Here is a 26,492-nt window from a genome sequence, read left to right as displayed (position 1 = left end):
GAAAGAAAAGGCAAAAGAATTTGAATTCCATTTATAAGTGATAATATGAATTACTCAAGTATTTGATAAAATTTTGTTCAGTGACTCTTAACCAAGTATATTTGCAGAAATAAGCTTATATTCAAATTAGCTTCACTATGTTGGACTCCTGTTGGTCTCTGATTTTTGTTTGATGTTATTTAAAAATTGGTTATCTATGAAATTTTTCCATTCAATTAAATATAATTGATGCTAATTTCAGATTCAAATAGACGATTATCATAATATGTATTCCCAAGTCCCCACTGCCCACTACCACATAGCATGCAGTATAGATAAAATAATATATTTATGATCATGTAAAATAAGGCCATGGTATGATATAACATTTGAATACACTGCAAAGAATATCATTGTCAGAGTAGAAGTAAGCTAAAAATCTTTAGTTCTCACCCTTTAGATGAGTCTGAATTAACATTGTTTGAGTACTTGCTAGTACTGTACAACATGAACAGAAAGTAATTCTTTTATTCTGTTCGCAGAACGTCATTAAACATAAAAGTTAATTTTTAAACACAAAGAGAATGTTAGTGTGACATTTAAAAAGAAGTAAAATTTTTAAAAAAGACTTATTAACTAATTAATATTATTAGCATAATTAAATAGAATGAATTAATTTATTTAAAAGCCAGGACAGCATCTTTCTTTTTTTTTTTTTGCTATTACAGTACTATAATTGCTTTCTATTTGAATTATTTAAGAAGAAAACTTACAGCATTCTTAAAAATACCACATTAATTTGGCATGTTTTCAGTTCTTTTTTTTTAATTCTCAGAGGGCTGCACATTCCCCAGGTAGAGACGGAGAGGTGTGGTTCCTTCACTTCCATTTCTCCATCTTGTTGGGATTTTGGGCAGGCATACACATGCTTCCAGTGTGTCATTTAAGCCTCCATGCCAGGGTTGAAATTCTGGTCAACCACGTGGAATCCACCTCTCTTATAGACTGTGGGTCTGACCTGGTTTTCATGAAATAAAAGGCCAAGAGTGACTGAGAATCTTGTAGGGTCAACTCCATTCCATTAAGTGGAAATGAGATAAAGTCAGGCTTTGGGAATCTGGCTTTGTATGGGGAAGCTCTCTAATGGTTCTTCTCCCAACAGCTGAGACAGGAGGTGGTGGCCTGCATGCGCAGGGACACAACCCTCGAGACGGCTCTGAATTCCAAAGCGTACAAACGGAGCAAGCGCCAGACTCTGAGAGAAGCCCGCATGACTGAGAAGCTTGAGAAGCAGCAGAAGATTGAGCAGGAGAGGAAACGCCGGCAGAAACACCAGGTCCTTAGACCCTGGGCTTTGCTTAGTCTCAGTTAGACAGAGATGGCCAGTAACTCATTGGATGGGATTGAAACGACTGAAAGATGTACCTTTGCAGGTGGTAAGGACATCACAGAACAGAAAGGTCCCTTGGAGTTAACTATTCTAGTCTGTTCTGTTGCTGCTAGTGTAAAATACCTGAGTCTGGATAATTTATAGAAGTGGCTTATTTGACTTAACATTTTGGAGGTCCAAAGTCCAGGGGCCATATCTAGTGACAGCTTCCTGTTACATTGCATCATGGCAGAGGGTAGGAGCACGTGCATCTAGGTCCATGTGTGTCTGTTCTGGTCTCATTCCCTCTCTTTATAAACCCACCAGAAGTCAATCATGAGGGCCATGCCCTGATGATAACATTAATTGTGTGTGTGTGGCACATATATTCAAACCACATCATTTACATAATCCATCCACTTATTTTTTAGACAAGGACACTTAGGCTGAGGCAGATCAGTGGAAATGACTTATTCAAGGTCACATCATTTGTCAGTGTCAGGATGAGGTTAGGACCTGGCTTTCTTGAATTCTAGTCAAGAATTTTCTTAGTTCATACTACTATAACAAAATGTTATCGACTGGAAGGCTTATAAAAACAGAAATTTACTTCTCATAGTTGTGGAGGTTGGAAGCCTAAGACCAGGGTGCCAGCAGTGATCAGGTTCCAGCGAGACCCTCTTCCATTATGGACTTCTGACCTGAGTCCTCACATGGCAGAAAGACAGCAAGGATGCTCTCTGGGATCTCTTTTAAGGGCACTAATTCCATGTGTAACGGCTCCTCCCTCATGACCTGATTACCTTTTACGGGTTCCACTTCCTAATACCAAAGTTGGGATTAGGGTTTCAACATGAGAATTCGGAGTGACACAGACATTCAGTCCACACAGGTGCCATATAATCCTATGGAAAGCTGCTGTGTGGATACACATAGGTGAATTTCCTAGAGTAAAATCCTGGGAGAGACACTTGGAAAAGGAAAGAAGAGAGCAAGAAGTTATTTTTAACAAAAGTAAATATAGTATTCTGGGCTCCTTGAAGGGCCCAGTTAGAAGTTTCACAGGAGCAAATATTTAAAACCATTCCTTTGTAGGGGTTTGGCAATATTTTTAACATAGGATTTAATTTTGTGTGGTAACACTAAAGTTTTGTTTGTTACCTGAGCTTAATTTAACACCTCGCTTAGTTTCCTTTTTGAAAAAAATGTTGGGTTTTAGTATGCATAGTGTACATGAGTCCCCTCCTTTATTTAAAAAGTGTATACCAATTATATATGGTAATTTTTTTTTTTTGGAGAGGTTTTCGCTGTAGGGCGCGTGCGCTCGCCAGACAGAGACATAGAGACAGAAAGCGAGAAATCACCCCCCAGGGGGGATGGTCATGCCGCAATCCCTTCTCCTCCATTCTCCTCTCGGGATCTTGGGCACGCACGCACACGCGCCCGGCGTGAGTTTTAAGCCACCGGGTCCGGGATGGGAACCGCGGTCAACTACGTGGGAGTCCAGTGACATAGCCATTACGCTAACTGCTGGTTCCCGTAATTTTTGTTTTGAGTGTACTTTTTTGCATCATAATTCTAAGGCATTGAAATTAGAGAAGAAGAAACATGGCTCTTTTAAGATTTTCACTGGAAATATCTATGTCTCTCAGAATTATTTTAGAGTGAGTAAGTAAATCACTCATGTTTTATTTTTAAATAATTATTTATTTTATGGGACCAGCAGATGGTGTAGAGGTTAAGGCACTGGACTCCCACATGGGTAACTGCGATTCAGGTCCTGGACCTAGAGACTTGTTTTCTCACTTTCCTTATCTTTCTCTCTCTGTTCTATTTATTTATTTATTTATTTATTTTTACCTTTATAAGAGAGAGACTGAGACAGAGAAAGGAAAAGTGAGAAAGTAAGCTGCCAGGTCCAGGACTCTAACCACAGTCAGCCCTGAGGGAGTCCAGTACCTGAACCACCATGCCACCTGATGCCCCCTCACTCACTTTTTTTTTTTAATATCCATGTTTATCTTCAACAGTAAACATGGAATTACATTGTACACTTTTTCTTTAAAACTATTTACTTAATTTTATTTATCATTATTATTTAATCATTTATTTTATTATTATTTATCATTATTTAATTTGCTATAGGGCAAGTGTGCTCACCAAAGAAAGAGAGAAAGAGAGAAAAAGAGAGAAAGAGAGAAAGTGAGAAAGCAAGCCCCCAGTGAGAAAGAAAACCCCCAGGTCATGGACTCAAACAGCCATTGACCATGTAGGAGTCCAGAACCCCAATCACCACGCCACCTGCTGGCACAGTTTTGTTAATACTTCTACTAGTTTTTGAAATATGTATTAAATTGTCTGTATTTTTTACTCTGCTTTGATAAACCTTAGACTTTTCTGCTCCCGTAGACATTTCTTTTACTTACATGTATTCTTGCATCCATTACAAATTTTCTCATTAAACTTCCACTCCCCACCCAACTTCCGCCACAGTTCTTCTGTCCATCGTAACTGTCCCTATTTTGTGCTTGAGTGATTTGGTTTGAATTTTACCATTGCCATTTTGTAGGTCTCTCTCCGTCTTCAGTCTTTTCCATTTTCATGTGGTCACACCCTCGAGGGTACAGAAGCTCATCTTCCACTGACTTGCAATAGAAAAAACTTGGAAAGGCATGTTTCTGACCAGCCTCATAGTCTACACCATAACTGCAGAAGCACTCCAAGATACCTCTCTCAAAACAGATTTCGAGCTTTCATTTGTGTTAAATACACACTGGCAGTTTTGTTGAACTACTTTGATACCTCAGAGGACATTAGGAAATAGATTTTCCTTAGAGGACATTAGGAAATGGATTTTAAGTATCTTTTTCTTCCCTTTTTGGTTTCTTTAGGAATACTTGAACAGTATTTTGCAACATGCAAAAGATTTTAAGGAATACCATCGGTCTGTGGCCGGGAAGATCCAGAAGCTTTCCAAAGCAGTGGCAACTTGGCATGCCAACACTGAGAGAGAGCAGAAGAAGGAGACAGAGCGCATTGAAAAGGAGAGAATGCGGAGACTGATGGTAAGGGCTCCCTTGCAGAAACTGGGGGAACACTCGGCTCACATCCATCTGTACTGGGATTGTTGAAAATAGCTGTAGTAGAAGGAGAAAATGGAAGCTGCTTATTAATAAGTTCCTTTGAACTTCAGGGAGAGGGAATACGAAGGCCATCTCTTTCCAAAATAGTGCATGCCACAAATCTTGGGCTACAGCTGATGGGTACAGAATTTCTGTGTCCTAGGGTGGCGCTGCTGTACAGATGATGGCTTCTCACGGGAAGGTAGGCACTATGTTTTACAGAAGTTTGATGACTAGATAGGGAAGTAGGGCAAAAGCCAGTCTTTAAAATATGTGGCCTCTGTGACACAAGAGATCAAGGTTTTTTGATCGAATAACTCATCAAGGTGTCCCTTTGATTCGAAGGAGATCTCTTTTATGAAGCCTCTGGCACATAGCTTTTGTATTTTATTATTATTATTATGTTTAAAGGCTGTCATTATTCTCTAACAGTGTAAAAAGGGAAAATTTAAGTTAACTTTTTTTTTCTTTTTTTGGAGAGTTTTTTTGCTATAGGGCACGTGCGCTCGCTGGAAAGAGAGAGAAAGAGCGACGGAAAGCGAGAAATCACCCCCCAGGGGGGATGGTCATGCTGCAATCCCTTCTCCTCCATTCTCCTCTTGGGATCTTGGGCACGCACACACACGCGCCTGGCATGAGTTTAAGACAACAGATCCGGGACTTGATCCGCGGTCCACTACATGAGAGTCCAGCGACATAGCCATTACGCTAACTGCTGGTCCCAAAATTTAAGTTAACTTTTAAATGTTGCTTGTCATGGTGATAGCTGTGTCATTGTCAAAGGCTATTTACGCTGGCACCGTCGTGTTTTAATGGACACGTAAGCAAAGAAGAGATAGGTTTATATCACGGACCTGAGTATTTGGTTTTATTTGTTTTAGGCATTGGACCTCAGAGCACATTGTAGATTTTAGAGAAGTGTGTGTGATCTAAAATGATAGGTAGGAAGACTTCAGATTCTGTCTGGCATATAATGCCTGAGTTTACGAATATGAAGTCATTACCTTCAGCCCATAGTTATATCCTCAGAAAATTCTAAGCGATTTTCTCTTCCTTGCTGCCATTATAGTGTGCATTTTGTTTTCATTCTTGTTTTAGATTCCAGAGAGTAAATACCATGTTTTAAAAACTTTCTGTTTTGGTACTACTGAATCTTACCATCTTATCCTGCTTCTGGCTCTTTTTTAGGAGAGGGAAGCTACAGGGTAAGAGATTTCTAAATAACTAGGGAGACCATTTTCTAGTCATTTGAGCAGTAAGCAGTCAAATTTGTCTGATTCAACTGAAGGGAAACTATATTAGAACTTCAGTAACAGATTGGTTTGACACTAATGATTAGGCATTTGCAAATCATTAATTTTTGCAATTAAATGATGGAATATACAGATAATAGAGAAACTGAAGTTTTTTTTATCACTCTTTCTTCAAGTGAGATCAACCATAACCAAAAGCAATTAGAGTTATAATAGCATTGGAGGTTCATACTCATCCACAGGGGCCGACAGTAGTCAGACTGAGTGACGAAGCTGTTGTCACTCGGGCAAACGTTGGAGTGCCACCCCTCCAGTACTGAGAGTGGAGATACCAAGTTTTTCTGTAATGGAGTTGCCTTTTAAAGGTTATTCAGCATGTTCTTTAATCTCGGCGTCATATGAGAAAAATATTTTGGAGTGTTGTTTTGCTGGGATGTATAAAATGATTTCTCTTTAAGGTTTTTTTTTTTTTTTGAGAGATTTTTGCTATAGGGTGTGTGTGCTCACCAGAGAGACAGAGAGACAGAAAGTGAGAAATAATCACCCCCCCCCTGGGGGGGGGGGTATGGCTCAACAACAAAAGAATAGCCCAGTATGTGGTCATGGCAAGAAGTTGAATTGGAACTCCCAAATTCAAGAAAAAAAATTTTTTTTTGAGAGAGATTTTTGCTATCGGGCACATGCACTCGCTGGAGAGACAGAGTGAGACAGAGAGACAGAAAGCAAGAAATCAACCCCTGGGGGGGGGGGATGGCCACACTGCAATCCCTTCTCCTCCCGGGATCTTGAGTACGCATGCACATGTGCCCGGTGTGAATTTAAGCCACTGGACCTGGGACTTGAACTGCTGTCTATTATGTGGGAGTCCAGTGACATAGCCATCACATCAACTGCTGGTCCCTAAAATGATTTCTCTCGAAATGGCTCAGAGTATATCAGGGTTTTATCCCGCTTACCTTCATAATGTTATTTAGCAGGAGGTGGAGGAGGGAATCCTTGTATCTATTTTATCGCTCAGCAGTACCAGCCTTCAGGTGCTAAATGATTGGTCTCTAGTCACCTAGGCTGATGTGCTGAAGACTCAGGGCAGATCTGGGACAAAATTTCCCCCTAGTTTAACCTTTCCTGTTAGCTCCAATTTTGTCCATGCCTTCAAAAGTTGTTTTTTAAATATTAGAAGTTATTTGTTAAAAGCCTGTTTGATTTCCTAACTTGAGGAATAGTTACCAAAATAGTTATAAATGAAAAGATATTATGCCTGGAATTTGCTTCAAGACAGTTTGGAAGAAGGGGTTAGGGGAAGGTTCACCATGAAACAGGAGTCAACATGAGTTTGGTTTTTTTTTTTTTTTTTGCTTAGTGTTGATTTTATGAGCAATTATACCATTCTCTCTATGTTTGGTTTTATCTGAACATTTCCAAAAACATGAAGGGACTTTAAAAGGTTTGTGGGAAAATGGAATTAAAATGCAAGTGTATTTTTATACCAGAATTTTTTTTGTTATCTCTGCAGAATTTCTTTTTCATAATACACATCTCCATGAATTTTTTGAAGACTACTTGTATAAAGTTAAAAATAGACTTCAGATGGAAATTGTCAAAGCTTAACATTGTGTGTGTGTGTATGCAGTTAAAGAAACATGGATGAACAAAGAGCTGACGCAAAGTGCTTGGTTACACCACATATACAGTGTGGCTCTGGGCCTGCCGTGCCGTGAACCCCAACCTCCCGGATGTATGGTACCCTGCTGTGCATTGCCCAACCCTAGACCCCATACAATATCTATATAGCTTGGTTCATCATCTTGTTCCACTCACCACTGAAGAACAAGCTGTCTGGGGAAGGGATATGTGAAATGGAGTTGCCTGCAGGCTTGTATTATACTTTTAGCATGCTCTTCTTCTCTTATAGGCTGAAGATGAAGAGGGCTATAGAAAACTGATTGATCAAAAGAAAGACAGGCGCTTAGCTTACCTTCTGCAGCAGACCGATGAGTATGTGGCCAATCTGACCAACCTGGTTTGGGAGCACAAGCAAGCCCAAGCAGCCAAGGAGAAGAAGAAGAGGAGGAGGAGGAAGAAGGTGCGTACCCAGTTTGTAGTGGCTGAGTCTGGGGAGTATGAGCAGAGACTAGTTTAAGGCGAGTATTGCTCTTTAATAAGTACCACTTCCTATACTAACGGAAGGTTTACTTTACTGAATTGCAACAGTTATATCAATAGGTAGGGTATGAAAGGATTGATTAGGAATACATGTTGAGCATCCTTAATCCACAAGTTTGAAATCCAGAATGTTCCCAAATCTGACTTTTTTAAAAATGTTTTTGCTATAGGGTGTGCACTAACCAGAGGGACACAAAGAGAGGGAAAGTGAAAAATCACCCTCTGGGGAAATGACCACACCACAGTCCCTTCTCCTTCATTCTTTTCTAGAGATTTGGGGCACACATGCCCATGTTCCTGGCATGATTTTCAAGTGGCCAGGTCTGGGGCTCAAATGGCGGCCAGCCATGTGAGAATCTAGCACCTTACCCACCATCCCACCTGCTGGCCCCTGAAATCCAAAAGTTTTTGAGCATTGATAAGATGTCTCAAGTGGAAAAATCTGCACCTGACTTCATGTGACAGATTACAGTCGAAACACTGCAGTATAAAAATACTGTATAACATTACCTGCAGGCTATGTGTACAAAGCATATATGAAACATACATGAATTTCACGTTTAGACTTGCATCCTATCCCCAAGATATCTCATTATGTATGTTCAAATAATTATTTTTTATGGAGAAGTTTTTGCTATAGGGTGCGTGTACTTGCCAGAGAGACAGAGAGACAGAAAGCGAGAAATCACCCCCCAGGGGGAATGGCCACGCCCAATCCTTTCTCCTCCATTCTCCTCTCGGGATCTTGGGCACGCACACACGCACATGCACCTGGCGTGAGTTTAAGCCACCGGGTCTGGGACTTGAACTGCGGTCATCTACATGGGAGTCCAGCAACATAGCCATTATGCTAACTGCTGGTCCCTGTTTAAATAATTCAAAGTCCAAAAAAATAAAAGAAAGACATCTAGAACACTTTGATCCCAGGAATTTCACATAAGGGCTACTCATCCCATACTTGCCAACAACTTAAATTGGGTGTAAGTAATAGGATGTACTGGGCTGAAACAATGCAATCCACATTTCCATTGTTTAACATAATATTTGAAATCAAGTACACATAGTCAATAGGAAAAAGAAAAACCTGCTCACAAGGAAGTGTTTGCCTAAGTTTAATGCCAGCGTGGCAGGGGCCTACTGACTTAAGGAACCAGAATGAGGATTAAGAAGAAAATGGAGTATACAGATGGAAAGGGACCAGAGGAAGATTTATGAGGTAGCTTTGGGATACTTCTGGAACAAATTTCAGCATATTTATTTGAATAGATGTCAAGGCCAAAATTATTTATTCAGTTCTGCTGCTCTGGTGTCTTAGGGAGGTAAGTATGCAGATGAGGGCTTTATGTAGTTAGTGGGACAAAACTAGTCCTATGTAAAATATATCCTAATAATGGCGAGAAATGAAAGATGAGATTTCAATCCTGTGCTCCACATCTGTATCTTAATTGAAGAGGGACTTTCTGAGTGTGACCCAGTGAGTATAGATTCTCTTTGAAACTTAGAGTCCAGTAATCTGGTTCTTGGTTGATATTTATTTTGACAATAAACTCTGATTGGGCTGGGTACCAACACTGACAGGAAACCTTCAACAGAATTGTGAAGATTGAGAGTAGGTTGCATTTTAATCATTGATTCTCTACACTCAATAATTGAGCAAAATGTTTTTCAAAAAATAATTAATTTCATGGCTCCTGAATTCTCATATCTGTTTCATAATTAAGGAGGAGGAATACAGGACTGAGAAGGCATCTTCTTGCACCGGATTTCTTTAGTATAAGATACCTTATTGTGCAGATGAACAAGAGATGACTCAGGGCTCGGATTTAGACGTTTCGTTGGTGGGAAAGACCTCATTTTCTTGTCAAAGTAGCATTGCAGACTGCAATATTCCAGCTTCCAGTTTCTGACTTAGACCTTTTCAGAGTTGGCGAAGAGCATATAGGCAAAGGGATATAATGCTATAATTTTCCATAAGTGGACGTTGTTCAATGGTGGTGTTAGTTTTTCCTACTCCAGCGGTGTATGTTACAGAGGGGGTCACTGTTAGTGTCTTTAGTACTACTGCATTTCTTTGTGATAAAAAGCAAATGGCCCAGGTCAGAGCTTTGAGTTTACCATTAATAGATTCCTACATGGTTGAATCATTGTTGGCAAGGAGAAATCTGTAAGTGAACAGAGGTGATTATGCCTATATTCTTTTGCTCATCTGTTCAGAGCTGGAATCTGTCTCTCAGTATTTTTCATGGTGGTGCCTGTTCTACATGAGCTATAGGCTGGCACTCTCTGTCAAAATCTTACTTTCAGGTGTACTGACAGTACTTCTTTCCATGTTATACTCTCACTCAACAAATATTAACTGAACACTTCCTGTGAGCTGAGGGGGGTGGTGCTAAATGCTGAAGATGGGGAGCACTGGTGAGGAAAGGCACTGCTGTCTTCTCTTACAATTAAATCCGAAAAAGACAGGTATTTATCAAAAATGCAACCAAATATGTCATTATAAACTTTGATGAAAGCCGTGAAGGAAAACCTGGGTATCAAAATGGAGATGGGGCCCACCCCGTTGGCCAACAATTAATATACACCAAAGCAACTACAGAAGGCCTGTGGATATGTCTGGGCACCATCAATGTGCAGACATTTTATTTTACTGTCAGCCATCTCCCTCTTCTCCTGTATCCTCTCAGGATGCCTGGAGTCTGTGCATTCCTTGCCCACAGTAGGACTAAGGAGGTGCTGACTTTCCTTCTCAGGCCATCTCGGTGGGGAAAATGAGATGAAGAAGAGGGAAAAAATAGAAACTGAACTCCTTCTTATGTGTTCCCAGAGCCTGTCTTTTTCATAGAGGTTTAAGACTTAGTTCAAAGTGAATCACCTGATTCCAGGTACACCTTTAATCAAGTGCATAGGAAAGGGATGCTTTTCAAAAGCTGATTATTCAACACTGTGGATTATCTGTAGTTGTGCTCCCCTCCAGTATTCACGCGAGTGATTGAGAGTGGCCTGTCCTGGCCTCTGTGTGCTGAGGGAAAACATGTGTGTCCGTGAACTTAAAAACTCTAGCTGTCCCTTTCAGCCTTTTCCCACAAGATTAAATATCATGCGGTACCTCTCCACATTTATTTTCTTTTTAATTAAGGCATCAATAAACCTTTATTTTGAGAAAACCTATTTTACCCAGTGAGCTAGTAGCACTGAGTTGGTAGCCACACTTCAGGGACAGCTGAGATCAGATAACTCTTAAGAGCTGGGCTAGTGCACATGAGTATGGTGACCTTGTAACTTAGCCGGAAAGGATTACTTTTTACTTTCAGGGTCAAACTGGTATAAGGTTTTGTTTGTTTGTTTGTTTTAAAATGTTGCCTAGGATAGAGAAGGCCCCTGTCTGTTTTGGAGACTTGATTGTTTTTACTTGTTGTTAGTGAATAATGGTTTAGGTTTTCCTCTAACATATCCTGACCTTGTTTAATTTTTGATTCTCATCATTAGGGAAATTTCTATGAAGTATATGTTTATAAGTCTTTTTGAAACTTCTTGTTCTCAGCCTGCCCTTCCATTAATGCTCTTGAAATGAAAGAAGTAGGAAACTATACGAATATACTTAAGTAAATAATTTTTAAAGTATTGAAATATCTAATTATGTGAAACCAGTCTGTAGTGTTACAGGATGATTGTGCTGTTACGTGCACTCAGCACAACCTTGGGGTCTTTACTCACAGCCATGGCAAAAAAGAGCTCAGGACTAGATAAAGCCACCAGATTGGGGATGGGAGTGAACGTGGCTAAATTAGTAAATTGGACTGCTGTACATGTCATAGTAGAAAGTATTCTTTGACATTCATAACTGCATAAGGAAACATCATACTAATTTTCTGTTGTTCCCTAGTAGGATACTTCATTAAAAGACCTCTTCTAGAGCCAGCAGGTGGAATGGAGGTTATGCATTGGATCCTACATGGCCAACTCCGTGAATTGAGTCCTAGGCATGGTGGCTTGAAAAACATGCCAGGTGCATTTGCATGTGTGGCCAAAATCCTGTGAGGAGAAGGGAGGAGTCAGGATTGTGACATGGCCATCCCTCTGGGGAGTGATTTCTCACTTTCCCACTCTCTTTGCCTCTCTCCAGCTAGGGTACTCGCTCCTGTAGCAAGAACTGCTATATAATCCTTCCGTCTCTCGATCCATAGGAAGGTGACAAGCACAGTATCTACTCTCTAAATTTGTTGTGAGGATGACTTGGGGAAGTTTATTTAAAGCACTTAGGATAGCCTTTGGCACACAGTAAGTGTTCAGTAAATACTGGTTATTTTATCAAGCAATTCCAAGATGTAAAAGAATCATGGCTGTTGAAATGTGGTTACTTTTTTAAAAAATAAGTCTTTTTTTTTTTTGTAAACCTTCATTGCATATTCTTTGTGATGTTGGATAAATTAACAGTCACTCTTTTTTATAGTTGGGGATAAGTTGGCTCTCAGTAGATAGGATGTCTTTTAGGACAATGGATAGTGTTAACTACAGAGGCATAAAGAAGGAAAATGAGGATTTATTATTTTTAGTGGACTCTGCTTTCTACCCACACCCCGTGCCTACAAAGCATTTTCTATTTTTTTGGTAAGAATTATTTATTTTTATTTGTTATTATTATTTTTATTAATTTGATCAGAGAGAGAGAAAGGGAAAGTGAGAAAGCAAGCCACCAGGTTTGGGACTCGAACTGTAGTTGGCTATGTGGGAGTTCAGCGCCTTAACCTGTTGATAAGGCATTTCTCCAGTGGCTACAGTGCTTTCTTCTTTAGGCGTTGGTTAGGAGTTCAGCCGGGAGCACGTGCATCTATTGCTCAGAAGTCTAAGTTGTTGATGTCAAGCCAGAAATAAATATGTAATTTTTCCTTCCACATCTTTCAATGTGATGCAACCAGCAGAACTATTCTCTTGTGTATGTGTGTTATTTCATGGAAACCTGAGATATGAATGGGCACACACACAGAGACTCTATGGGGCAGCATTGTGCTAGACACCTTTTCCATGGTGCTGGTGAATTTTTTTTCCCCTAAAACTTCTTTTATTCTTTCTCCTCTTTGTCTCTTCAATCACTATGATCAGTTAATTTCAAAACGGTGACATTTTGGATGGGAAACCTTCTTGGCATAAGGTATTGATCAATATGATAGGAAATGTATTTTTATTTTTTTAGATATTAAAAACAACCCAGAAAAGTGTGTTGGCATAATTTTCTGTGAAAAGAGCATCAAATGCAGAGTGGCAGTGTTATTTGGGGATTTACTTTAAACTCTCCATTCTTTCATGTCATTTATTATAGCTTTCATCTATAAGATTTCCAGAGGTGCAAGAAAGGTTCTAAGTTAATTCTGCACACTTGAGTGTAGAGACTACTGTAAGGATGGGTAAATGGAATGCCACATGGATTGGATTAATTTCAGCCGGTCAGCATCAAAATGGATGAAACTATAAGTTGGAATCGAAGTCCCATTTTACTGGATTGACCAGAGTCAAAATATTCAGTTGGTTTTCTCTGTTAGACACGACCCAACTAATATGCAAATACCTGTTAATTTGAGATCCTTAGGCATTTTTTATGGCCCGATCACGTATCTTACTGTTCAGAGGTCCACTTAAATGACAGTAAAAATAACCCAAGTGCCTGTGAAAGCTTAGGTTTCCGGTGGAGCAGAATGAGTACTTAAGATGCCAGCATATTTGAATGTTGTTTCCGCACATTATAACAACACCTGCTGGGGGATAGAATGCACTCACTTCATAATACAGGTTGTAAAATATTTGATATAAAAGTGTTTTTTTACAAAATGAGGTTGTTTGTAGCCTCTATTATGGTAATGTAAATTGAGGGCCCCATTGAACTCTTATTTTCTTGAGTTCAACTTACAGGGGATAGTCATATCTCGGGATTGCATTCCCTTCTCAGCCCTGTGGTTATTTTGGGTGCCATCTGCAAGCAAAATGTGTAGTCACAGGCATAGCTTTGCTTATGAACTTTTTTTTTTTTTTTTTTTTTTAAGAGAGATCTGTGCTAGAGGGTGTGTGTACTTGCTAGAGAGGCAGAGAGGGACAGAAAGTGAGAAATCACCCCACGGGGGTATGGTCACATCTTAGTCCCCTCTCCTCCATTCTCCTCTCAGAATTTTAGGCATGCATGTCTGGCGTGAATTTTAAGCTGCCAGGTCAGACTCGAACTGTGGTCAACTACATGGTAGTCCAGCGACCTAACCATTATGCCATCTGCTAGTTCCAGCTTGTGAACGTATTAAAATGGAGAGTAGGAATTGACTGGCTTGAGAAATTGGGTCCCAAATTGTCTTTAATTATGAATAATTCATATTATGTCTCCTTACATGATAAGGTTAATCACCCTGTTAACTTCTCTACAGAAGCATAGCTCGTTGTAAACTTCTGGCAGATAGGAAGAAACCAGTATGTAGTTCTCTCAGTCCTGATTAATGAATGAACTGCAGTTTTTTTCATTTGTTTGTTTTGTTTTGTTTTCTAAACAATGGAAGTAAACTCAGAATAAGTCGATAATACTGATAATCTGTTTGCAATTACATGACACAAGAAAACTGTATGTAAAAATTCCTCAGCTGATGGGAGACACAGTAGTAGTTACTAGTGGCATCTGGCCATTTGACCAGAGGCTCAGAGATCATCCAGAGATAGTTCAAACAGGGGCACCAGTCAGAAACTCTGGGGTGTTAATTTGAACCAAACAATAGAGGGTTTTATTTTGTTGTTGTTGTTCCTTTTTTTTTTTTTTTTTTTAAATTTGTTCGTCTGTTTTGAAATTAAAGCTTTGGTTTGATGTGGAACAAGGATGGTCACCAAACCAAAAGCATCTGAAGCATAGGCCAGCAGGTGGCATGGTGGTTAAGGTGCTAGACTCCCACATGAGCGACTACAGTTCGAGTTCCAGACCTGGCAGCTTGCTTTCTCACTTTTTTCCTTTTTCTCTGTCTCTCTCTGGTGAATGCATGTGCCCTATAGAAAATTAAAATGAATAAATAAGTAAATAAATAAAATAATTCTACAAAAAGCAATGAAATTTGAAGCATGACAGTTACTATTTCTTACCATAGAGTAGCCTGGCTTCCACCTTGTCAACAGCATAGCAGACCTGGGGCTAAGGATAGGACCTGCCCAAGAGAGAACTCCCACAGAGCATCAGTTTCCTGAGGAACTCTGTGTGCGTGTGTGTGTATGTGTGTGTGTGTGTGTGTGCATTAATTATTATTATTTTCTAATTTGATCAGAGCAAGACAGAGGAGAGTGAGAAAGCAAACCATCAGGACCGGGACTCGAACCACAGTGGGCCATGTGGGAGTCAAGCGCTTTAACTACCACACCACCTGCTGGTCTCTCTGTGTGTATTCTTAACTACTGTATGACTTGCAAATATATTGGCATCAAATTACAATAATGGTAATGATTATTCAGTGAGCATATGCTAAGTGGAAAGAATTATTGTAGGTACTTTCATGCATTTCTTCTTTCACTAAATGTTTCTTGACAGTCTTTTGAGTGCCAGGCACCCATGTAGATTTAGGATTGCATCAGTGAACAAAAACAAACTGAAATCCCCCGACCTTATAGCCTTTTGAAGCAATTTTCAGGCAATGATATGGCCAGTATTAATTAATAAACATAGGAGATTAGCCCTGGGCCAGCAGGTGGCTTGGAGTCAAGGCACTGGATCCCTTGTGGCATACTGAGCAGTTCAAGGTCCAGCTCCTGCAGCTCGAAAATCACACCAAGCACATTTATGTATGTGCTATAGTAGTGATCCAGTCTTGAAGCAGCCATGTGACGTGGACACCATTATTATTCCCTATTTGACACAGCAGGGAACCATGACCTAGAGAGCAGCTTTGCTCAAGACCTCAGTAGCTTAGGTCTTTTACACTTAGTCACAGACCTGGGATTCAGACTCAAGGTGTCTAATTCCAGAACCAGTAGTTCTTATCTCTAATAGTACTGTGCCTCTCTAATTTGATAGGGACGTTTAAAATATAGTTTAGGGGATTTTTAAGTAATGGAAGGGTCGGATCATGAGGCATTTTTTAGATAATACTCCAGCTAGTGTGTAGTTTAGTCACAGGAGCGTACCCTAAAAAGAATAGTTTCACTTCTTTTAATTCATGGTGCTTCATGTTTTTAATGTACTATTCATTGAAATAGTGATGGAGTTCCACTTGCTAGGTGTTTGAAAGTGTTTTTTATTGTCTCATTTGGTTTTCTTTGTTGGCCAAATGTGTAGCTCCTTTCTGGTCTGTACTGGACTGGTGAGAAATGTACACATGTTGGAATATTCACTTTGTAAGCTGGGTAGCATGATTGGATGTATAAAAGAAATAGAAATAAAAGGGAAAAAAAAGATTAAAAAATATTTTTAAAGACCAGGAAATACTTCATTAAACTCTGGGGAAAAAAAAAAAAGAATAGGGGGATAAACTGACTTTCTTCCTTTAATCAAAACAGTCCTCTGAGTGTAGTGCCTGTGAATTCCCAAGATGGAACCTTCGGTGGCTGGGAGCAGGATGGTTCCTTTCCTGAACTGAGGGCTTCTGCCATTGTTCTTTGTAGCCCTCGTGTAGGTTGAGGGCCTGATGTCTCTGAAACTGATAATTCCTTTTGAGTTTGTAAATATGTTCACTTTCTGGTGGCATAAACTGAAAATTAAATTCCTGGGAAATTGGAACCAAAAGGAGTATTTTATTTTCTACTCTGGTAGAAGCTACATTGTTTTTAAGTGCCTTACTTTGGCATGCAAACATAACTGTATATGTGGTATGAAAATTACATTATAAAAGAACGTCAAGCAGTTTCAGATTTTTATGGAACTGTTTTTCTTGGGTCCATACCAAAGGCTGAATTCTAAATTTTAAGAATTTAATAAAAGTTTTTTTTTTTTTTTGTGGTGAGACTATTAAGTTATTTTCATGGAAGGCAAAATGTAAAGTGTAGACAGAAAAAAATGTATTATATTAATAGAACCAATGTCTTAAGTAAACAAAGTTGAGTTAATATCAGTTCTATATTGTTATATATATTTTTAATTAGCTAAAGGGCACAAGGAAGGAAAAGGTCATTTTCTTAAATATCTTGATAAAGGAAATGACTAAAACTTTTTTCCTTAATTGTATTATGCAGAAGTCATTTAGATATTCAACAATAACTTGGCAATAAAGGTTCTGTAAAGGTGACAGTGAAGATTTTAATTGTCAGAGAGAGGTTGTTATAAATGGAAGAAGTTTTAGACTCTTTTGTGTATATTACTGTGAGATTCCCTTTGGTGTATACAAAATATGACATGATCTCAGCTTTTCTTTTGGGTTGTCTTTGAGAAGCATAGAGGTTAATGGACTAAGTTATTGGAATATTTAAGAAATTGTAGATAGCCTGGTGGTGAAGGGAGCAGATCCCAAATCACACGGTTCAAATCCTGGTTGTGGGAGCTTGAAAAACACCCTGGGCTTGGGCATGTGGTGTATTGTGTGCCCAAAACCCTGAAAGGAGGGAGAAAAGGAGGAGAAGGGATTGCAGCATGATCATGCCCAATTAAGCTCCTCTTCTATCTCTCTGTTTCATGTGAGCACATGTACTCTCCAGCCAATTTTTTAAAAAGGAAGAAAGGTAGATTAGATGACCATGAGGTCACAATATGTGCATTACATTCCCTCGTGTGTAGTAGTCCTTTTCCGTGGTTTCGCCTTCCACAGTTTCGGTACCCACAGTCTACCGCAGTCTGAAAATAGATGAGTACAGAGACCCCATTTACGTAGCTTTTACTGCAGTCGTTGTCTTAGCTGTTCTAGTTGGTTACTGTTGTTCTAAATCTCTTTCCTTGCCTAATGTATAAATTAAACATTATCATAGGTATGTATAGATAAGAAAAAACATAGCTTTTATTGGACTAGGTACTATCACCATTTCAGATATCCACTGGGAGGTTTTGAGTGTTTCCCTTGCAGATGGGGGGGAGGGGACTACCGGGCACTCTGGGGGAATACCATGTATTGTGAAAGCCAATTAGGTGGAATGAAAAACATCCAGAGAACTCGCAGCATTTTGTATTGTTTTATGTTTTTATGACCCAGGAGTGGTTCAGAGCTGATTCTTGATGGACATTTTTAGAATGTTGTTCATTGCTGACGAAAACTTGCTTAGGGAATAAGAAAGTTGAGCTCATTATGTCAGGATTTGTCTTCACAGTGCCAAACACCAGAAGGACATTTCAGATTCTCATCGAAATCTTGAGACTGCCAGGTCTTCAGCTCTTTGAGTCCCTGAAGACACGATCCACAAATCTCTAGTGTGCTAGCCCTGGATCAGAGCTGGCTTTAAATAACTCTCTGCAAGTTGCTAATAAAATGCACTCTGTTTCAGATAGTGAAGATGTAAAAATGAAAGGCATTAACACTTTAGCTGTGTTACATGATAGTGGGTCGCAGCAAAGTATTGTTATAACTGAAGAGTCACCGTCACATCCTGTACCCGTCGTCTCGGTTTTTCTTGGTTTACACGTAACATTTGATGTTGTTGTATTGCAGAAGGCTGAAGAGAATGCAGAGGGTGGGGAGTCTGCCCTGGGACCAGATGGAGAGGTAAGGAATTGTTATCCATATCTGGTGTGTTCTGCTGGATGGCATTTCTGCTGTTCCTGGTGCAACCATTCTCTGGGTTTAATAATTTTACTTTTATTCTGCTGTGCATTTTTAAGTAAACAAAGTAGTACATCAGCACAGTAGAAAATTAGAGAAATATAAAAGGGATACAGTGAAAAGTAATCTGCTTTCATCCCAGACTACCAATCAACTGCTATTAAGTTTCTTATATACCATTCCAGGATTTTCTGTGGACATATAAGCGTGTATTTATGAATACATAGAATTTTAAATGATTCAATAATTACTGTTGTCCAGTATATAATATAGAAGTGTAAAATATGACCTATATTCCTTAGTGTATTACCAATTCAAACTTGTAAAAATATATAAGCCTAGCAATTCACAGTCCATTAAATTATTTTTTGACATTTTCTGTAGATTAACAGTATAGCTTCTATGTGTATGTTCATCAGAACAGTCCTAAATTATCTTTCCTAGTATTTCCGTATTCTCCAGAATCAGGAAGATACAATGATTTATTTATTAGATTTCCTTTTTTTCTGAAACATTCAGAAGTTCTGTGCAGTGATTCACGATGAAGTGGCACACCCCCAGTGCAGGAAGGGAAGGAAGTTTGTTTCAAATCACCCTCTCCTGCTCTTACAGATTCTGATAAACATGCCTAAAGGATTGGAGTGGGTGGTGGAGGGTGTGCCTCTTCCCATTCTGAAATCACTGTGCACAAGTGTTATCCTGTGAACTCAGATGGCCTAGGTGCCAGGGGGAAAAAAAAGGTTGAACCAGTAATCCTTGCAGAAACCTCTTGAACAATAAATGTTGCTTAAGCACTATAATCCCTCACAAGGAGAGAAAGGATCAGGATAAATGTCTAAAGTGTAAGAAACTCTCATGGGCTGTTATGGGGGAAGAATGCTATATTTTAGAGCACTTAGAAACAACTCTTAATTTGCAAAAGCCTTGCTTTACCTAAGCACTCCCTATATCAGTCTGTAATTAACCAGCACACGGGGAGAGATTCAACATGTGAGCGTCATACTACTCTCATCTTTTGTTATCTCTTGGGAAAATTAGTCATTGCTTTTGGGCCTGTGACGTAGATCTTTTCTTTCCCCTTTTATCTTTTATTCTTAGCACATGTGTGCTCTGTTTGCTGAAGTTTGCAAATTGGCCATCTTGCTCAGTTTGTTTTGAAATAGTGCTCTTAGTACACTCTGCTGCGTCCATTCAGTGCTTCTGCCAAGGTTTTCATTCCACTTACAGTGGTTTCCAGGGTTCTTGGAGGCATGACATTAGAAATAAAATAAGCTGTGTTATAATCACTCAAGATAACAGAATATGCTTTTTCCGAGGGAAATGATAGTAAATGGTAGATTTCCTTCTTTATCTGGCAAGTGTATAGACCTTTTACATTAAGGAGGACACAGCATCATGTTGGCATGCAAAGTAAGAGTGGTTAAGCCATTTCTTTAGTTCACATGCAAGAAAATAAAAGGCAGCCTGGAGTAAGCCTTTCTTATTTTAAGGTTATTTTTGTGGGTAATTGCTAATAATTGTTTCTTATTCTGACAGTGTTTTGTTAAGGGAATAGGAGTAGAGAACCATTGCGTGTTGTGTTTTTATTTCTTCTAAGCTACAGATGATAACCAATGACATAAGACTTTTCCTTTCAGTTTTGCTTAACTCCAATTCAGAGTAATGTGGGAAAACTTTGTTGGCATTAATGAATGTTTAAACATTCTGCTGTATACTTTTCTGGAAATAGGTGACTTGAACCATTTATAGGTCAAACATTTCCAAGTGAACGTTTTACCTGGGTGTCTGCTTCTAGAAGTCACCCTGTCATCAGTAGCATGTATTTGCCTAGGATTGCTCCACGTTGAGACCTTTTGAGACGGTATGTTCTCTACAGTATGTTGCACCTCTGCAGTTTTATTTATTCTCTTAATGTTCTGAGCAAGCCATTTTTTTGTAGAGCCTAGTAATGAACTTAAGCTCAGTCTTGATTGAAATGCCAGGTTTTGAAATGAACACAGCTTTTTTTTCTTTTTCTCTTGAGAGATTTTTGTTATAGGGTATGTGCACTTACCAGACACATAGAGAGAGATGGAGAGAGAGAAAGTAAAAGATTACCCTCCTGGGTGAGTGGTCACGGTACAAACCCCTCTCTTCCATTCTCTCAGGATTTGGGGCAAACACACACACACACACACACACACACACGTGCCCAGAGTGAGTTTCAAGCTGCTGGGTCTAGGACTTGAACTGCAATCAGCCATGTGGGAGTGCAGTGCCTTAACTATTATGCCACCTGCTGGCCAGCCATAGAGGTGTTATTTTGTTTTTTTTTTGTTTGTTTGTTTATTTGTTTTGTTTTTTATCATCTTCACAGGTGCCAGTGGTAGGGTTGGATAGAGCACATTGGTTCTGCAGAAGCCAAACCAGCCACTGATAGGATGATACAAGTCATAATGCCTTTTCCTTTTTTCAGTCTCCCTGAAACTTTGACTCTGCAATAGTTGTTTCCTAGGGAGTACTTGTTGATGATTAGGGTTGTTGGTTGCAAATGACCATAATCAGTGCTGCCTGATTTAAGTAGGAAGGGAATATATTAATAGGATATCAGCTATTTGGAATACTGGAGAACCTGACCAGGGTCATGCCTGATGTAATTCTGCACAGCTAGTTCACCGAGGACATGGTGGTGATTGGGAGTAGGTGAGTACTTTGCACAGCCAGAGCCACTTCACTGTCCTAGCTGCCACTGTGGCCTGCCGTCCCACCATGCTCTTGAACTGTAGCTCCTAACCCAGAGGCTAGGGGTGTGCTCGCAGTGGGTAGAACTTAGATCTCATGCCTGTACCGTAGCTACCAGGCAGGCTGGCATTTTCAGGTTTTTTTAATGGGATGTAACCTCCCACTTTCCACCAACTCTAATTAGGTAGCGACATTTCCAAACACAGAGAATAGGTTTTGGATGCTGGGAAGCCAAAGGGCTGAGGACTGTCCAGCACAGAAGTGGGAGAACATCTTCACATCAAGAGATAATGCACCTTTTTTTTCCTCCTTTCTAGCCCATAGATGAGAGCAGTCAGATGAGCGACCTTCCCGTCAAAGTGACCCATACGGAAACCGGCAAGGTCCTGTTTGGTCCAGAGGCACCTAAAGCAAGTCAGCTGGATGCCTGGTTGGAAATGAATCCTGGGTATGGCACGGAAGCAACCTTATTGTGTTCATTTGGCTTTTTGTAGATGCTGGTGGTCCCTGTAAAATCTTGAAACTAAAACAGGACCTTAGCTGAAATAATCAAAGTTGTTACCCACATTGTTCATGTGTACATTGACTGTCCTCTCATGTGTGTCTTCATTGTTTTACTTTTAAAGAACTAATTTTAATTCAAAGAACTAAGCTCCCTTCTCTCCCTCACTTCTTTTCCTTAGTTACGAAGTTGCTCCTAGATCTGACAGTGAAGAGAGTGATTCTGATTATGAGGAGGAGGTATGTATGTGTCTTTTGTTGGAGTTTATTGGTTTGAAAATTGATATGGGGTAGACCAGCCAGTGGTGTGGTGTTTAAGGCAATGGGATTCCACATGGCCGACTACGTGGTTCGAGTCCTGGCTTGAGAAACACACTAGGCATATGTGTATGCATGCCTAAAATCCCTAGAGGAGGCAGAGATGGAGAAGGGATTGAGTGTGACCATACTCCATGGGGGCTGCTTTGTCTTTCCTCCTCCCTCTCTGTTTCTCTCATACATGGACATGGACCCTCTGTCAAATTAAAAAATAAATAAATAAAAGAACAGAAAAAGCAAAGAAAACTGATAGGAGAAGAAACTTCTCCCTGAATATAGGCCCAGTTTCTGTGTCCTTCTGTCACTTCTTCCTATAGGGTTACCTTTGGGTAACCATGGGAGCAGGGGAATTGCAGAAGTTTTGATGGTTCATGCCCCATGGCACACTGGTCTCTCAGGGACTCCTGGCTGGCAGGGAAACTTGGGAAATTCTAAATTCATTTGGAACCAAGAAATGAGAAGCTGGTGTTAAATTGGAGATGGCGAAAAGGTCTTTCAGGGAGAATTGAAGGTGGATGACTTTGGGAAAGGCCATCCTGTGCTTCCAAGTAATTTGGACTAAGTGTTAGCTTTCCAAAAGTGGCTAACGTCCTTCAGGCCATAGAGTATTTTCAAAGTGGAAGTCTTGGCGCTTAGATGAAAAGGGCAACATGGGCTTGGTTTCATGAGTTTATTGATCCTCTTGATTTCTCTCCAAATGTGATTCTCATTTGAATTCCTTGGATACACCTGTTACCCAAAGAGATGCGCATTTTCTCAGTCCCTTAGAAGGGAATACTTAATATATCTGTAACTTAAAATGGAATCTTGGGTACTTTTAATAAAAAAAATAGTAAATAATAAAGGTACTTATTAGATGAATGATGAAGTGGTTCATTTAATAATTACATATAGGAGGACTAAAAGAAGATTTCTCTTCTTATTATAACATCGTTGTTACATAGTCATTACATCTGATATTGACCAACATAGAAGAATCTTAGTCCAAAGAGTCCCAAGGCATAGATGCCAAGGAACCAAGAAACAACTGTACCAATATTAGCTTAGCAGACTTGTAAGAGAGTTACTGTTTCCTTCTGTTTTGTGGATCTGTGCTTTCTAAATTAATCTACCCTAACCACTTTCTGCTTTTGTAAAGAGGAAAAACAAGATGATTAAATAAAAATAATTAAAATAGTTTTTAAAAAGTATAACTACTGGGCCCGGCAGGTGGCATGGTGGTTAAGGGCGCTGGACTCCCATATGGCCGACTGTCGCTCAAGTTCCAGACCTGGTGGCTTGCTTTTTCTCTCTCTCTCTCTTTCTCACTCTGTCCCTCTCTGGTCAAATTAAAATAAATAAATAAAGGAATAAAAAGTTAAATAAAATAATTCTTTAAAAAAAGTATAACTATTAAAAAAACAAATATTATGTGGGCCATGCTAATTTTTTACAGATACTCTTTCTCTGAGATATTTAATGGTTGAAAAATCAACTTAAAAATATATCTTGATGAGGGCTGGTAGGTAACATGGTGGTTAAGGTGCTGGACTCCCACATGGCAGACTGCAGTTCAACTGTCAGATCCAGCAGCTTGTTTTCTCACTTTCCTTTACTTTCTCTCTTTCTCTCCCTGGTCAAAATAAAAATAATACTATGATAATAATAATAACAATAAATAAAGTTAAATAAAAGGATTCTAAAAAAATAATGTATCTTGTTTACTCAGATTAGTGAGCCCATAAAATATGCATTGGAAATTTTTTTCTTTTTGGTAAGAGCCAGAAAGGGCAGAGATTAGATAGACAGGCTGCTCCACCAGCAGATTCAGCTGAGACTGACAGCCTTTGACAGCTCTGGACAGCTGGGGAAGGAGTTGACTCTGGCCTGGGGGACAGATGACTTGGGAACTCACCTCGGGCCTGCCACAAGCAGGCCTGAATGACTTCAGGCTTCATCTCTTCATCTGGAAAAGTAAGGATGTGCCCTAAGTCTTACCCCAGCTTTTTCCTTGCTTCGGAATAGTCCGTTATCACAAGTTTGATTTTCTAGCATTGGTTTTGGGCCAGTTTATATTTTTCATTCAAGAGTTATAGGAAAAGGCTTGTTCTCTTTACACCTGCTTTTAAAGAAATGTCTACTGGATTATCTGAAAGGAGTTAGCCTTCAACGTAGGTGAGTAGTGGGCATGTGACTATTCAGTGATACTTGCAAACTGGCCGGCTGAACAAGGTGTGCAGCTGAGAGCTGGGGTGTATTTATTGGCTCCTTTGCTAAGTTACTAACAGTTTCTATGTGGGTGCTCAGAAATATGTGCAGCAAATCAGCCACAGAAAGCCCTATGCTTGCAAGCACCAGTTCCTCCACAGAGGGCACTGTCTATAGGATTCTGATGACCAAACAACGACACCCACCTTTCTGGCACGGTTACATCTTTATTCTTACGAGTATGGTTCCAGATCTTCAAAGTGTTGTTTACACTCCCCTCTTCAGTGATTTGAACAGAATGGAGTGGTGTGTGAGGGGACTTGAAAAAGTTTGTGGAAAAGTGGAGTAAAAATATGAGTTTATTTATTTACTTTAAATTTACTTAAGTTTACTGAAGTTTCTCCCCTAATTGTATTTATTTTCTTCATTTGTGAAATTGATAAAAAAATTTACCCTCTTTTCATAAAATGCCAGTCAGAGGAGATTCCCTCGTTGAATCGTTAATTTCCTGCTATCTTTGTTCCTTCCCAGGATGAGGAAGAAGACTCCAGTAGGCAGGAAACAGAAGAGAAAATACTCCTGGATCCAAATAGTGAAGAAGTCTCTGAGAAGGATGCTAAGCAGATCATTGAGTGAGTGTCTCTGAGAGTTTTCTCTTCGGAGTGCGTTGCATGAAGATTATGCTTTTGGAATTTAATTTTAATGCACACACTCCACTTGAAACTGAACATTGCTTTCTGTGCCTTTAGAGGTCACCAGTTTGGGTGCAGGGGGGTGTCAGGTGGGGAGTGACTCCAGGGCTTAGCCCTTTTGTTTGGCCCCTTTTCCTTCCCTTCCTGTCCTTTCCCTCCCTTTTTCTGTCCTCCCTTTTCTCTCCCTTCTTTCCTTTCCTCCCCCTGTCCTCACTCTCTCCTTCCATCTATCCATTCCTCTCTCCCTCCCTTCCTCTTCCTCTCCCCTCTTCCCTCCCATTCTCCCCCCTTATCTTCTCTTCTTCCTCACTTCCCTTCCTACCTTCCTGTTTTCTTTTCCCTTCTCTCCTGCATCACCTCCTCTATCCTAGGTTCACTTGTAGGCAAACTTATCATGTGCACTTCAATCTCAGATGGAATTAATCAAACTATCATCTCCACTGGCTGCTTTCCTGCCTCTCATGCCTCCCCTGTTGACATCAGCACTCATCCAGAAACCTAAATGAGCAATGCCATTATGCTCTCTGTCCTTGTTGCCTTCGCCAAGTCAGCCACCCTCTCCCGTCCGGGCCTTGAACCCCATCCACCCCCCTCGTGTATGTCCCAGCCTCACAACTCACCGTCCAGTCCATCCATGGGGGTTTCCACACCTTTGTGCCCCTAGAGCTCTACTATTAGAAGAAAATGGCTGTAAACATTGAACAAAAGAGAAACTGTTAAGAGGTGAGTGTTTTATAAAGCAAAAAATGAACACCGTAACTTGTTTGCCTTTTTTTTTATGGCTATAAGCCTCATTTGGGGAGCCTTTGTTGTATTAGACAACCCGTGCGCCCTTGCTGAAGGGTTTAAGGACCCTCATTGGTCCTTCATTGCCTGTACAATAAAATACAAAAGAACTTCAAAAAGGTTGTGGAAAATAGAAGTAAAGTACAAGTTTATTTTAGTGTGAACAATTTTGGAAATCCATGCATAGCTTTTATTGGGGGGAGGCTATAGGTCACGTACACATGCCAGAGCCAGAGAGAGGGAGTGAGAAATCACCTGCCAGGGGAGGGCCACACCACAGTCCCTTCTTCATTCTCCCCTTGAGATTTTGGGCATACACACACACACACACACACACACACACACACATACACACAAACACACACCAGGTGTGTTTTTCAAGCAGCCAGGTTTGGGACTCTTAACTGCTTAGTCAACCTTGTGGGATGCAGCTGTCTTACCCTCTAAGCCTTCTACTGGCCCATATAACTTTTTAAACACATTTTCCATGAACTCTTTGAAGACCCTCCCCTCATGCTAGCATATTAACAAAGTGTGCAAGATAGATTACTTTACGTTTTCCCTCCTCCTCTATTGTCATTTCCAGCCCTCTCCTTGTCCTGCAAGCTATAGCCAGTGTTCTGGCTTTATCTGTGTATCCTAAGAACCAAGGACAGCTTCATTCCCAAAGTGCTGATCTGCAGGTGTAGCGGGTGGGTCTTTTGAGGTCA

At 40.0% G+C, this 26,492-nt stretch overlaps 1 protein-coding gene across 1 annotated transcript in view; it reads left to right on the top strand.

The window, feature by feature from the left end:
* SMARCA2 (SWI/SNF related BAF chromatin remodeling complex subunit ATPase 2) overlaps nt 1-26,492 on the top strand; it is a 218,597-nt gene that overhangs the window by 54,395 nt on the left and 137,710 nt on the right. Inside the window, 7 exon segments of the mRNA XM_006152442.3 lie at nt 1,142-1,315; nt 4,240-4,413; nt 7,636-7,806; nt 18,467-18,520; nt 21,616-21,746; nt 21,982-22,039; nt 24,836-24,936. Of these exon segments, the coding sequence (XP_006152504.1) occupies nt 1,142-1,315; nt 4,240-4,413; nt 7,636-7,806; nt 18,467-18,520; nt 21,616-21,746; nt 21,982-22,039; nt 24,836-24,936 (863 nt within the window).

The sequence above is a fragment of the Tupaia chinensis genome, unplaced genomic scaffold (genome assembly GCF_000334495.1).
Source record: "Tupaia chinensis unplaced genomic scaffold, TupChi_1.0 Scaffold000354_1, whole genome shotgun sequence".
In the NCBI taxonomy this organism is placed as follows: Eukaryota; Metazoa; Chordata; class Mammalia; order Scandentia; family Tupaiidae; genus Tupaia; species Tupaia belangeri.
Note: the sequence above shows the minus strand (reverse complement) of the source record. Positions and strands in the feature narration are given on the sequence as shown.